Here is a 13,494-nt window from a genome sequence, read left to right on the forward strand (position 1 = left end):
CGAGCCCCCAGAACCCCCCTGTTAGTGTGTCCAGACATTTTTTCCAGGTGCACGCAGCCACGGATTTTTCAGAAGCTGATAACCGATTTTTGAGCTCAGCTATATTTGCAAATTAAGAAAAAAAAAAAAGAACTAATCACAATATAAATTTGCAAAAGAAAAACCGTATTTTCTAACTATTTTTACAGGGCCTAATCGCAACTCTCCCTTTGTTCGTTGCCGTTGGTTTTTTTTTTTGTAACCCCCCGAGCCCCCTACTTTTGAAACTTGGATACCCAATTTAACACGCTAACTAATACTTTTAATTATACTCACTCACGTGTTTTTGTCTTTCCTTAAAGCATTTGCAGGAGGATGATCCAGGTTTTGAACAGCTAGTTTTTAAGATTTATTCGCACTAACGTATTATATCGACTGTCTAATGATATGTACACATTCACGCTCAATGTTCTTTCTGGTGGTTACCGTGGTTTCGTCAGTAAAGATGTTTCGTTTCTCTCTTTAGTTCGTTGACTCACTCTTGCCACGTGTTATGGAGATAGAGACCAAGCTGACCGTCCCGATGTATCCTCCGCAGCATTATTTTCGTCGTTGCAATTACAATAATAAACAACAAAACAAAAAAAAAAGAAACAAGAGAAAAATTAAAGGAAAAACGGAAAACATTTACGAGAACGGTTGTTGCGGCGAGCCATCACGTGAAATTACAAATTCGGTCGGTCGCGAAAAAGTTTTATCGGTTGGAAATAATGACTGTGTAGAGAAAGGGCGGCAGCTTGCCAGTGAAACGCTTACGTATATATATAAAAACTATAGCGTATGTATCACACACAAAAAATATATATATATATATAACGCACTTTTTTCACTATATACATATATACATATATTACAGTACACATCATATATATATATGTATATATATTTCTATATCTCTGATATATAAGGCTCTTCTGTCTTTAGTTAAGATTTAGTTCTACCTATTGTTTGCACATGTTTAGAGCATGCCTTCGTTTGTTTAACGATTCCTCCGATTTCACCGATCTCTCTCTTCCTCGAAGACGATCATTGTCTCGAACCCACGCCAACCGTCATCCACCGAGCCCGCCCCCCAGACTCCGTTCCACAACGAAGCTCCCCGCCAAAAACCACCCCGAGAAAACATACCGTCGAGCTACGCCGAGTCTGCGTAACCAAGTCCCCGCCAAACCCTCCAAAAAGAAACCACGATTAATCCCGGGTATCCGATGAATGGCATGCCGATGCATGATGAAATTTTTGCTTTCCGTTTCGTCTTCTTCCTACCATACCTCGACGAAACCTGCATGGACAAACATTTCTTTCTTTTATCACCCCGTCTGAACCGCCCCCACCGCCACTCTCGACTAATCTCCTCGAAACAGAGAAAAGCACCGGTGGACGATCGACCGTGCGAGCGTTACTCGTACCGAACCAGATACGGCCGCGTTAACATCGATACACCCGCGATACGCTTTTCCTCCAGTTCGAAAACACGCGGACCGAACGACGCGGCGAATCGAGAACAAACGCGTAGAATCGCCAGGAGAAAGGCAGCCGGCTGTCGTCGGTTCTTTTGTCTCGAAAAATAATCGAAGACCTTGGTTGGACGCGAAATCGGAATCATTTGTTGCGAAGAGCATTGTCGAGGCGTCATTGTCGCGGGAAAAGTCGGCGCGGGACGTGTCTCTAACGACGTTCCCCTCGAACCTTTTGCACTCGGCACCGCGTAACGCCCGGGATCCTCTTTCGTTTCACCGGCACCAACGCGCGCTACCGCCGCTATCGTCACCGCCCGCACCCTCCTCGAACTCCCGAGTTTTCCCACCCCTCATGCATTGTCCCGTTCACGGACACACCGATCCAGCCGTCCACCCTCTAAGAGCAGACTCGGCAAAGCGAGGCGGAACGATAAAAAGCACTGCTGAAAGCACCCTGCCGTGTAAGCTCGCACATTGTCAAGCACAAAAGTTCACCGTCGTGTATACGTATACTCGTCCGTTATTGTTACTTGTCGCCGCTAGTACCACCACCACTAGTATAATTATATTATTCTAAACGTATTGCCGATCTACGTATATATATCATTTTTCTATCAGCATCACTATGAGTGTGTGCACGGGGCACCCCCGCGAGTAATGAGTATTATTTCCTTTTATTTTTTTTCTCTTTCATTCCACGGGGCACCGTTTTCGATTCTCGCACCCACCACGCACGCATGTAAAGTCGCACACGCGTGTCGCGCACGATGATATTAAAAAAAAAGAGAGAAAAAAAGAAGAGCGTAGAAAGGAGAAGGACGAGTATTTACGCACCTACGCACAGAGAGCCACACGCAGACGCACGCCTTTATTCACCGTATTATATACTCAGTAGAATATACGTCTATCTATCTATTTATATTATATTGCCTACCACTATCACGCACTACTTGAAAAGCACCCATCGCTTCGAGTAAACAGCCAACAGCCTAAAGGCACTCGCGTGCACGCATGCACCTAGGTCGTGTGCGTGGGTGAGAATGTGTGTGCGCGCGTATTTACGAAGTCGACTCGTTCGTGCGTACTCGCGCGAGCGACTATATGCGCACCCGATATTTACTCGCTCGACGTCCGCGGTATCAAGCGTAACGTACACGCACACGTACACGTACACGTACACGTGTGCCTGTGTGTATCTATACGCGTGTCTAAATATCAATTGTCGTCGGGATAGTCGATGCGATGTATCGTGCCGAGCACCAGCACTGAAAGCACCCACGAAAAGCACCCCCCACCGCCGATTGTCGTGCAACATGATTCCGCACCTTTCTCGAGGTGATCTCGAACCGAGCGCGAGTCTTTCACGCGCCACCGTCGATCCCGTCGGGGGATTAATACGTCTATCGATCACTTTCATGGATCACGACGGACGCGTGGCAGCGCGTATCGCGTCGAGATCGCGACGAGCCGGGGGCGGCCGCGTGAATGTGTGAGCGAGTGCGTAAAAGAGAAGATGCAAGAGCAAACGACGCGTCAGAAAACCGTGGGAGGACGAGGAAAGCAAGATCTCGGAGCACGAACAGTTCGAGCTATCGAGGCTACGATCGCGAGGCACTTGGACGAATGCGTTTCATATCGCAGCGAGGAGCCAACGCGAAACCGAGCGAAGGGCTTTTCTAGAAAATGATAATTTCCAACGCAGGATGGGCTAGATTAGGGGTAGATTTGATGCAGTTGTGGCGGATGTCGTGGAAATCGCATGCAAAGTGTACGTTGATTAACGCTTATATTTTGTGTAAGTGTCCTGGGTGCATTTTGGATGATTTTTACAATCGTCTAGGCCATAAATGCGTAAAATTCCCAAGCTATTTAGGTATTTTTACTGTGATCGATGTGTAATCGATCCTAAGGGTCTCGATATAACATCGTTGCAAAATGTGATGAATAATAATTTGGAATTAATTTTCCTTCTTTCTACTCGAGTTTTACGTTGTATATCATTCTATATGTCTTGCTCTATAGTAATTATCGTTATAGAATATTTACTTTAATATCAACTCAACTATCATTTTCTAGAGAAACACTCGCCGGTTACAGGTGTAAGCTCGTCACTGCATTTCGAGCGCGAACGTAATCGGACGACGAGCAGCACAACGCAATCGTGTCGCGGGGCAGGGGAAGTACCGCGCGGAGACGTTTACTTTGAAACATTTGAATACCAATATCCATACGATCTTCTTCATTATCTTCATCCGTTTATTCGACAGCCACGAGTCCGTGGCAAAGCAAAGGTATTTCGGTTTCTCGATCCGGGGAGTCGTCGATGACGAAAGCTTCCACGGGGAAAAAAAGGTTAGTTATACATTTGACACGTTCTCTCCCTCGACCAACAATTAACGAAGACCATCTCGAAGAAGCGATCAACGTGTTCCCCAAAGACGTACTCTCTCGGGTCGATACCAAACACCTGACGAATCGTTAACGCGGGATTTCGTTAATATTTCTTTTTCTTTTTTTTTTTTGTACACTCACCCAGCTCGTTGGAATGATATCACTGACACCAACCCTTCTTTATATATTGTCTATACGTGCACCTTCGTTCTCTGCATGCCAACAACACCAGACCCATTTCTCCATCTTCTGTCTCTGTAAGTTAAACATCATATCTTTGATATTATATGAATTACTATTTTTACTCGATATGTATAATACGTTCTTTGTATTCTTACCTATGATATATTCTATTTACGTATCTACGTATTACATATTTTGTATCGTGTATTATTAATACTTGTTACATATTCTCCTAGGTATCTAGAAAAAGAGTGTATTACACTTGTACATGTATGTCTCTTTACGTTTGTATCTGATATCTCTTAACGACTTGCGGTTAAAGTCATGTCTTTTTCTTTTACGTATACGTAGCTTGTAACGTCAGAATATCGAGAACTTCGATCATTGACGACCCCTAACACAGACCCTCTGCTCCGTTTCTTTTTTCTTTTCTATCAAACCAAAAATTCCCTGACGAACGCATGCTATCTTTCTTCCCTTCTAGACTCCTTCGAACTCGATCCGCTAGCTGCCATCGACGAGACCAAAAATCGAAAGAAAAAAAGAATAAAAAGCAATCCGATATCCGAATATACATCGCGTATCGTGCACGCTCGATCCGACCGATCCAAACGACACGCGTTACGTTTCGCAGCCACATCTACGTGCGTTATTTTGCGACGAATTTTGTGATTTTTGCGTGGATGAATGGCGCGGGTGGATGCTGCTAGTTGAAACAGAAAAAGGGAGGAAAAAGGATACGGATATATTTTTCACCGTATCCGACGAAAATTACGTCCCTTTGCATTTCACTCGAAAAATCACCTCCCAGGCTACGTTTTTTGCGGGTGACTTTTTGGCGTGGCGAAACCGAAGAAAAAAGCAAGGTGGGGAAGAAAAAAAATAGAAAAACGACGCAGAACAATTTTTCCCTCGAAGACATTCTTCCGCCTCGTATCCTCATCTTTTATTCGTGAGTTTTTACGTTAGATACACGAGGAGAAGACGGCGCATCCGCGAATTTTTTCTATCACGACTCATCTTGATCTCTTTAGACGACAATACTCGTAGCAACACACGGAAAATCCTTTCGGTTCATTCGTCCCGAACCAGGGATGGGCAAAATTCGCGCGCGGCTCGATGTTAACGAACAAAAGATAAACCGTTTATCCGTAGCACGTTAAGGGAAACTCGGAATTCTAATGACGGAATGAAAGATTTCGTGATGAACAAATAAGAATCGAGCTGTTCGATCGAACAAGCGAATTGTTGTATGTTGATTGTACTTCGTTCTCGGTCTACGATGAGCTCTTGCCCGTCCCTGTCCCGAACCATACGAGTCCCCAGCAGAATCCCTTCTTCTTACATCTTATGGTTTTTTATCCTTCCTAGCTTTCTTTTCAGTAGACATTTTATCATAGGTCTTCCCTCTCGACGCCTCGTGCCGCGAGGGAAAGAACGCAAACGCGCCTTTATTCTTTCGTTTTCCTTTTGGTTCGCTCGAGGCTTGTGGCTACCTCGAACCACCCCCGAAAACAGATCGACCTTGGAGAATTTTTAACGTGGAAACTACCTAAGGTACACTACTAGCTAAATCTCGCGTTACGTTTTAGAGTCCTGGACAAGGGACGCCTAAATATCTGTGTTAGGATCGAAGGGAGAATATCGACATTGATAAACAATCGATTCTAATGCGACATCATTGTCCAATATTTTCCCAGGTAAACGAATTTCAGCTTTCCATACTATTCCAGTTTCCATGTTGACGATTCCCCGCGCAAATTGGTTTGTTTTTTCCTGGGGGTTGGGGTAGCGATACGCCTCGGATCCTTGTCATATATCATTAAGATCATTTCTCGCACGAAGGAAAGGAAAACTCTGGTTTCGTGACAGACGAAAACAAACGAGAAGTCTTTCTCTCGGCGGCAGGGGGCAGGTGGACATGAGCCTTTAGTTATTTCATATTTGGAGTAGTGATTGCGCATGCCAAAAGAAAAAAAAAAAGGTATATTCTCACATCTCCCGCCTCTCTGCGACCAACTGCAACCGAGGACCAAGCGATATTTTTCTATTTAACGATCGATTCGAAAGAGAATTTTGTCCACCGACGTTCCTCGGCCAGAGCCAATATAAAAAATATTACGAAACAGCGCAGGGGATGGATACGATTGGAAACGAGCGCGTGGGAGGGAGGGAACGAACTGAACGAGCGAGTGCGCGTGTGCGTGTTTCGACAAGAGAAACAGAACAGACGTTCATAGAGAAAAAAAGAGAAAAAAAAAGAGAAAAGTATATATATATTTTTTTTTTGTCCTAAATCAAAACGATATAAACGAATAGCCGTAAAAAAAAGAGGCAATGTTGACGTTGATTAAATAATCAGTAGTATGCTACCCACTGATATGCCTAAACATACTAAATATTTTATATAATTCTACTCAATATACGTGCGAAATTGACACGAATTTTTACGAGTTTTTTTTCCCACTTTTTTGGCGACTTTTGGGGCGCAGCTGTAAAATGTGAGTATCTCTTAGCTCGTCTCGAGTTGTGCCATGAATTTTCTTCCTATATTTAATATCGTTTTCTCTGTATAGTTTTTCATTTTTTCCGTCTCGTTCGCATAATCGTCTGTTTTTTCTTTTTTTTTTTTAAATCTCCGTTTGTGTTTTTCTAACACCTTTTTACGTCTGCGAGAAAGAGACCATTTTGGAGATGTCACTTTTTTTTTCAACACCCACAATCTTTTTTTCGCTGCTCGGCAAATACGTACGATTTATAAACGCGAAACCTGTGCTCTCGCGTGTAACGCCTTGCGACTGCGCGCTCGCCATGTTTTTGATTTTTTTGCGCTTAACGGCGAATATTTGTGGGTGTAATCGATGGCGCGTTTAAAAACGATCGCGTCGATGCATAGAATCGCGGGGCTATCGCTTGATCGAGCGACGTTGCAACAGCGATCGTTTTGGCATTTTCTTTATGTCGTAATCATCCTTGCAACGCATTTTTTCGTTTTCCGTTAACTTACGTAGAGAGTTGCAGTTATTGCAGTATACTACGTAGACAATGCCTTAAAAAAAAAGAAAAAAAAAGAGTTCTTTTGCGTTCCCATTTTTCGTTCACTTCTTCACCTACCGATACTGGTTTCGTTCTTGTCATTTTCACTTGGTTTCCTTTTCGTTTCTGCGTAATGCCGCGTAACATTTCCGACGTCGCATACTGGACCGTCCATGAGGTACATGCGTCGATCGCCAATCAGAATCCGCGCGCGCACGCGACAGGGATAGAGCATCGATTTTGAGAGAAAAAAAAGAGAGAAGAACGAAAAAAAGGCAAAAAAAGTTGGCAGAAATGTGTAAAACATAGAAAACGGGATCCAGAGGGAAAACGACGAATAGAAAGGGGAAACGTCGAAACGGCTTTGAAAACTCGTTGAAACGACTAAAAAATAATAGAAGAGGGAAACCATGCGGTAACGTTTCTCGCGCGACAAATTATCGGGGCGGCTTGTTGTCGACGTGGGGTAACTGTAAATACACGGGGGATACATTTTGTTGTCCTTGCACGTTTAACGAATACAAAAATGAATAAAAGGAATAATTAAATAATTAAAAAAGGAAAAGAAAATCCCACAAATGCACGAGATTCTGTTGGCACAATTTTCATCCACGTCCAAGCACCAATGATCGTAGATCGCACATATTATACGTGTATATATACAAAACTGCTTCGTTTCTCGTCATGGACTCTCCAATATTGCCGTAGCGTTATCGTCCAAACGTAACCGCGCGCTTGCATCCCGATGACGTATTATACGGGCCGTTCATACATACGCGTTTTCAAACCGAATGCAGAATAAAAACATACATTATTGGTATTCAAATGGAGGATTATATCGTGCCGTAGGGACGTAGAGCATGAGGTACCCCTCCGGCGTACCTCGTAATATTGTTTGTACGTCGTTTTGTCCGTGTGTGATTGGTAGCATGTACATATTCACCATTACTTTCTCTTTAATTATTCCTCTTTCGTCGTTTCGCATACGTTTATGGTTTTCACTTACGTTTCTTTAAACGCGATGCATTCGATATTTTTCACAATCTTTTCGTTTCTTTCTATACGATGACGCTTTGACTTCTTCTTGCCGTAACGATTCATTATACTCTGTCCGCTTTTGTTAACGACCCATCGACTGACCGACGAACAACTGCTCAACACGTCGAGTGCCACGACACTTTCCTCAAACTCGAGAGACACTTTCTCGAAACTTGAAATCTTTTGAATCGCATCGATATCATTGGAAATACTTTTTAGTAATAAATACACCACTAAATGATTCTACTATCTACTTGGTAATTAAATTACAACCGATTCCAGTCTACATTTACATTTTTGATCGCAATAATTTACACTTACATACTTGTACGTTGATAATTCGATCGGCACTCAGCGTAACAAACGTCACGCATTATTCTTTGCATTCTGTTTCTATCTCGGTACTTTTATTCTTAATCGCTTTTTCAATTCGTCGGACAGATTACAACCCGTCGTTTGTTTTGTTTGATAAACGTTTAATATTTTTTATTCAATAAGTTTTCCAGGTTACGATATTATTTAATCCCCAACCCCCCTTTACGTGCGATTGCGACTATGTGTAAGTGAGCGTGCGACTGTGAGTGTGACACACGCCGTGGCGTAAAGTGCACGCGTTAACTTTTCGTTGCGTTCCAGTGCCGGGAGATCCTCAGGACGTGAAAGCTACGCCAATCAACTCGACCGCGATACACGTCGAATGGAAACCTCCGAAGTCGCAAGAACAAAACGGCGTGATAAGAGGGTACCATATACACGTTCAGGAAGTGAGGGAAGAGGTCAGTTTCACAGAGAACGAAATCCTAAATTAGAGTTCGAAAATAATCGACTTGACGCGAAACGACCCGAACGCGATTAACACTAAGTTTACGGAGTCGTTTTGACCCATTCGAAAATCCGCAGGATTTTACAGAAACCGTTTACACTTTTCGCCAACTCCTTATGCCGACTTTTATCCATATGAAGACACAAGCATACAGTGGGTGTAGAATGTATTCGTACACCGATCAATTTCACCCCAAAATTTGTGTGAAATTGTAGTTTCTTAACTTATTTTTTTATAATCAATGATATTTTACATATTCTCGGGAATCTCTAAGATAGATATAGTCCAAACAACATTTACTAGTTATTATAATTTGTGAAATTAACAAAAAAATGCGAAAACTGGGTAAAAGTATAGAAGCAATAAGTACTTGTACGATTCTTATGACGAACCATTTACAGTAGAGTTTGTAACGTAAACACATTAGTTTATTGCTCCGTACGAATTAGAAAACATCCAATTTCCAGTAAAGTACTTTTAACAATGGCTCTAATAGAGGAATTGAAGAAGATCCCACTTCGAATAACTAATAATTTACTTAATTTAATCCTTAGAAAAGTTACAATAATTATAAAATCAAAAGGAAACCCAATGATGGAAATATTATATACTTGTAAATTAATGTAAATTTCTTTTTTTTTAATGAAGTTTTAAAAATTAAACAGTTGTGCGAATACTTATTGCTTCAACATTTCTATCGATTAATTATTTTTTTCTTGTTAATTTCGCAACTTACATAAATAGCTATTTTTTTTATAATCTATCTATTCTAGAGATTTCCGAGAATATGCAGAATGTCATTGTTTATAAAGAATAAGTTAATAAATTACAATTTTACATAGTTTTTTTTGGAAATTGATCGCTGTACGAATACTTTCTACACCCACTGTATATTCAAATTCAGTTTTGTCTAAGCCTCCTAAATAATTTTCGTAAATCGTCTTCACTTATTAATATGTCGACCGCCGCGTCACCTATACAGGGTGTCCCAAAAATGCCCAAGGTTTGCTGCGAAACCTCGGACAACATTTTCGCTAAGGAAAAAGTTGTTTCAAATCACCTCCTGAACCACCCCTTTCAAGGTGTTACAACATTTTTGGGACACCCTGTATATAGGTGACAAGGATTTTCACTGAAGAATTAAATTAATTAATCCTGAACGTGAGGTATCAAAGAAAATTAATCCGGATAGGAGTGGTAAATTCTAAACAAGTCACAAAATTAAGTACTGCCACAAGTGTTACATTGTGTCACTTCTAATTGTATAGAAACAGAATTTCAACCTCGTACGGATTTTCACGATTATTAGTCTGACAGTCGACGTGTTAAAGCATGCACGACGTGTTCAACTGTAGTAATAGAAATCTGACAAGAAATCTCCGTAAACCTAGCGTTAAAGTGGACGAAAAGAACCGCGATATCTAATGACCACGATGTGCCTACTTCAGGGAAAGGATCTCCTGAACGAACCCATACGTCGCGACGTGCTCGAAAACGGTGTGCTGGAAGTGAACATTACCGGTTTGCAACCAGACACTAGATACTCGGTTCAAGTAGCCGCCCTCACGCGAAAAGGAGACGGCGATCGTTCGCAGCCGGTTCACGTCAGAACACCTGGAGGTGTGCCCAACAGGCCTCAGGTTAACGTTAAGTACGTGGAGTTTCAATTGCATGATCGCGAATTTTCCGGGGCACGTTTAACAACACGCGGAACGTTTTCAGAGTTCTGTCCAGGGATCCCGACGTGCTCGAGCTGGATTGGGTGCAGCCTACGCAAACCTACGGCACCCTTTTGGGTTACAGGATAAGATACGGAATTAAAAACCAGACGCTCAAAGAAGAATTTATCCAAGGAACGCGAGAGCACACCTACAAAATCGAGGGCCTTGGTAAGTCAACTGGACACCGATCTTTGAAGCGGCAAACAGAAATAAATCCATCGACGAATCTTTCGAACAATTTCAAACAGAATACATACTCGCATTGTCAAGTACAGTCAAACCTGTTTTCTGTGCGGTCTTGTTTTGTGCAATTTGTTTTGCGCTATTTTTTTTCGTGCGTTACGTGAAACTGATATGATTCTGTAGATTTGTATTTAACGAACGCGAGCATGTACACTGCGATCGATTATTAATAAAGCGTCGTCCATTGCATTGCGGATAGTGTACGGTTTGACATTAGTTACTGACCTTCGAAATGCATGCATACGCATCTTTTGAGCATTAACATAGGATTAAGTTTTAAGTGAGATTAAAGGTAAATTAATTACATTTTCTATTTGGATATAGTTTTTTTTTATGAGTTCTATTTTATTTTTAGACATAAGTTCTCCCTTAAAATGAACATTCGTAAGTGAGACTTTTTTTACGCGATCTCTTTCCACCGTATAAAAAAACGAAATGTCTTTAATATGGTATGACGAATTATTTGTTATAGCTATTTATGAAGTTTCTAAATATTTTATTTTCTTGCGTTTTCTTTTTTATGCAGTCCCTATCCACCGTACAAAACATGCTTGACTGTATACGATTATTAGAATATTCGTGGATGTTTGAATACGAGGGGATCTACTGTATCCAATAAATGGATATGTAAATAGCACCGGGCGATTAATTGTAAATAATCCATAAGTAAACCAATGCGTACATCGCACCGACGATAAATACAATTATTCTCATCGTTTGACACTTATCGTTGACCTGGACAGGGGGCAGAATCCCAGCTGAGTGAAATTTCGCTATTTTATATAACAGACGTTACATAGTTCGAATAAAATAATATTAAAAATAGAAGGAAAATTTAGGTAGACTATGTTTAACTTTGTACATCGGATACGCCCCCCTTCAAATATTTCTAGACAATGAAAACAAGTCGAGAAAAAAAAATAATACCACAACGCAAGAACGTCGCTGGAAATGTTCATCGCTTACGCTACTCTGTGCATCAATATTTTCAGCAATAATATTGAAACGTTTCGAACAAACAGAAAATAAATTGAAACAAGTAAAACGTTTCGAAATAAAGCTCCGATATGTTCGGTATACTTCGAATAAAATCATATTTGTAAATGCCATTTTAAAAACTTAACACGTCGAAGAAAACGACTGCATTTGAATTAATATTTTACATTATTTTAGATATGAGTACGGTACTTCCGCTCGTTGCTCCAAAAAAAAAAAAACAAGTTCTCATGTTCTATTTTCGACAACCGAACGTAATCAAAAGTACACGCATAAGAATTTTTCCGTGGGGTTTCACGCGTTCGTTGATTCACGCGATTATTTCACAGAAGAACGGGGTGTGGACTACGAGTTTAGGGTCGCTGGACAAAACGAAATCGGTTTCGGCCAAGAAACGGTGCGATACTGGTTCAGCCCCGAGGGCGAACCCACTGGACCGCCGACGAATCTGTCGTACTTCTTTCAAACTCCGGACACGGTGTGCGTGACGTGGGACGAGCCACTTCGGAAGCATAGAAACGGTCAGATAATCGGTTACGACGTTCAATTCAATAAAAAGAACGACCATTCGACGACCATCGATCGGAACACGAACAAGACGAGGGCTGTTTTCACCAACCTCGAAGAAAACACGGAGTACGTGTTCCACGTGCGGGCTCACACGTCGAGAGGTAGCGGTCCTTACTCGGAGAAGATCACGATAATCACGGAGAAAGACATAGGACGGGCACCGATGTCCGTGAAAGCTGTGGCTACGTCGGAGACCAGCGTGGAAGTTTGGTGGGAACCTGTGCCTAACCGCGGAAAGATCACTGGTTACCAAATATTCTACACGACGACGGCCGTGGAGGACCTGGACGAATGGAAGCAAAAGAGCGTAGGCCTGACGGAGTCGGCGGATCTCGTAAACTTGGAAAAGTTCACGCAATACGCGATCACGGTCGCCGCCAAGTACAAAACTGGTTTGGGTAGGCTCAGCGACAAGGTGACCGTGAAGGTGAAACCGGAGGATGTGCCGTTAAATCTAAGGGCGCCCGACTCGTCCACCCATTCCATGACCCTCTCCTGGACGCCACCTATAAGACTGAACCCGATGAACTACAAAGTGTCCTTCGACTCCGTGAAAGAGTTCGTCGACTCGCAGGGCATCACGCAAACCCAAATCGTTCCTCGCAGACAAATCCTCTTGGATCCCAGCGTGACGACCACCACGATAAACGAACTGCAACCGTTCACCACTTACAACGTGAACGTGAGCGCGGTGCCACGAGACGGACAGTACACGCCGCCTGCTAAAATCACCGTCACCACCCAAATGGCAGCGCCTAAACCCATGGTCAAGCCGGACTTCTACGGAGTGGTGAACGGCGAGGAGATTCAAGTGATTCTACCTCAGGCCTCCGAGGAATACGGACCAATTTTCCATTACTACCTGATCGTTGTGCCTGAGGACAAATCGACGGATGACAAGCAACCGGACGAACTGACGGAAGACATGATCACAGGTAGGGATCAAGCATATTTCTACATAGTTTCCGAAGAAGGATTCCATTCCTGGTTCCAC

General features: G+C 42.4%; 1 protein-coding gene across 15 annotated transcripts in view; it reads left to right on the forward strand.

Annotated features, from left to right (window-relative positions):
• The window catches only part of LOC128880862 (tyrosine-protein phosphatase Lar), a 589,166-nt gene that overhangs the window by 564,051 nt on the left and 11,621 nt on the right, over nt 1–13,494 (forward strand). For 11 of the 15 annotated variants that reach the window (XM_054131372.1, XM_054131374.1, XM_054131368.1 and 8 more), the window contains 4 exons: nt 8,784–8,923; nt 10,419–10,621; nt 10,693–10,859; nt 12,260–13,435. In XM_054131372.1, the coding sequence (XP_053987347.1) occupies nt 8,784–8,923; nt 10,419–10,621; nt 10,693–10,859; nt 12,260–13,435 (1,686 nt within the window). The remainder of the gene's footprint in view (nt 1–8,783; nt 8,924–10,418; nt 10,622–10,692; nt 10,860–12,259; nt 13,436–13,494) is intronic. The other 4 variants (XM_054131377.1, XM_054131381.1, XM_054131379.1 and 1 more) reach the window with 1 other exon arrangement.

Source organism: Hylaeus volcanicus, chromosome 8 (assembly GCF_026283585.1).
Source record: "Hylaeus volcanicus isolate JK05 chromosome 8, UHH_iyHylVolc1.0_haploid, whole genome shotgun sequence".
Taxonomy (NCBI): domain Eukaryota; kingdom Metazoa; phylum Arthropoda; class Insecta; order Hymenoptera; family Colletidae; genus Hylaeus; species Hylaeus volcanicus.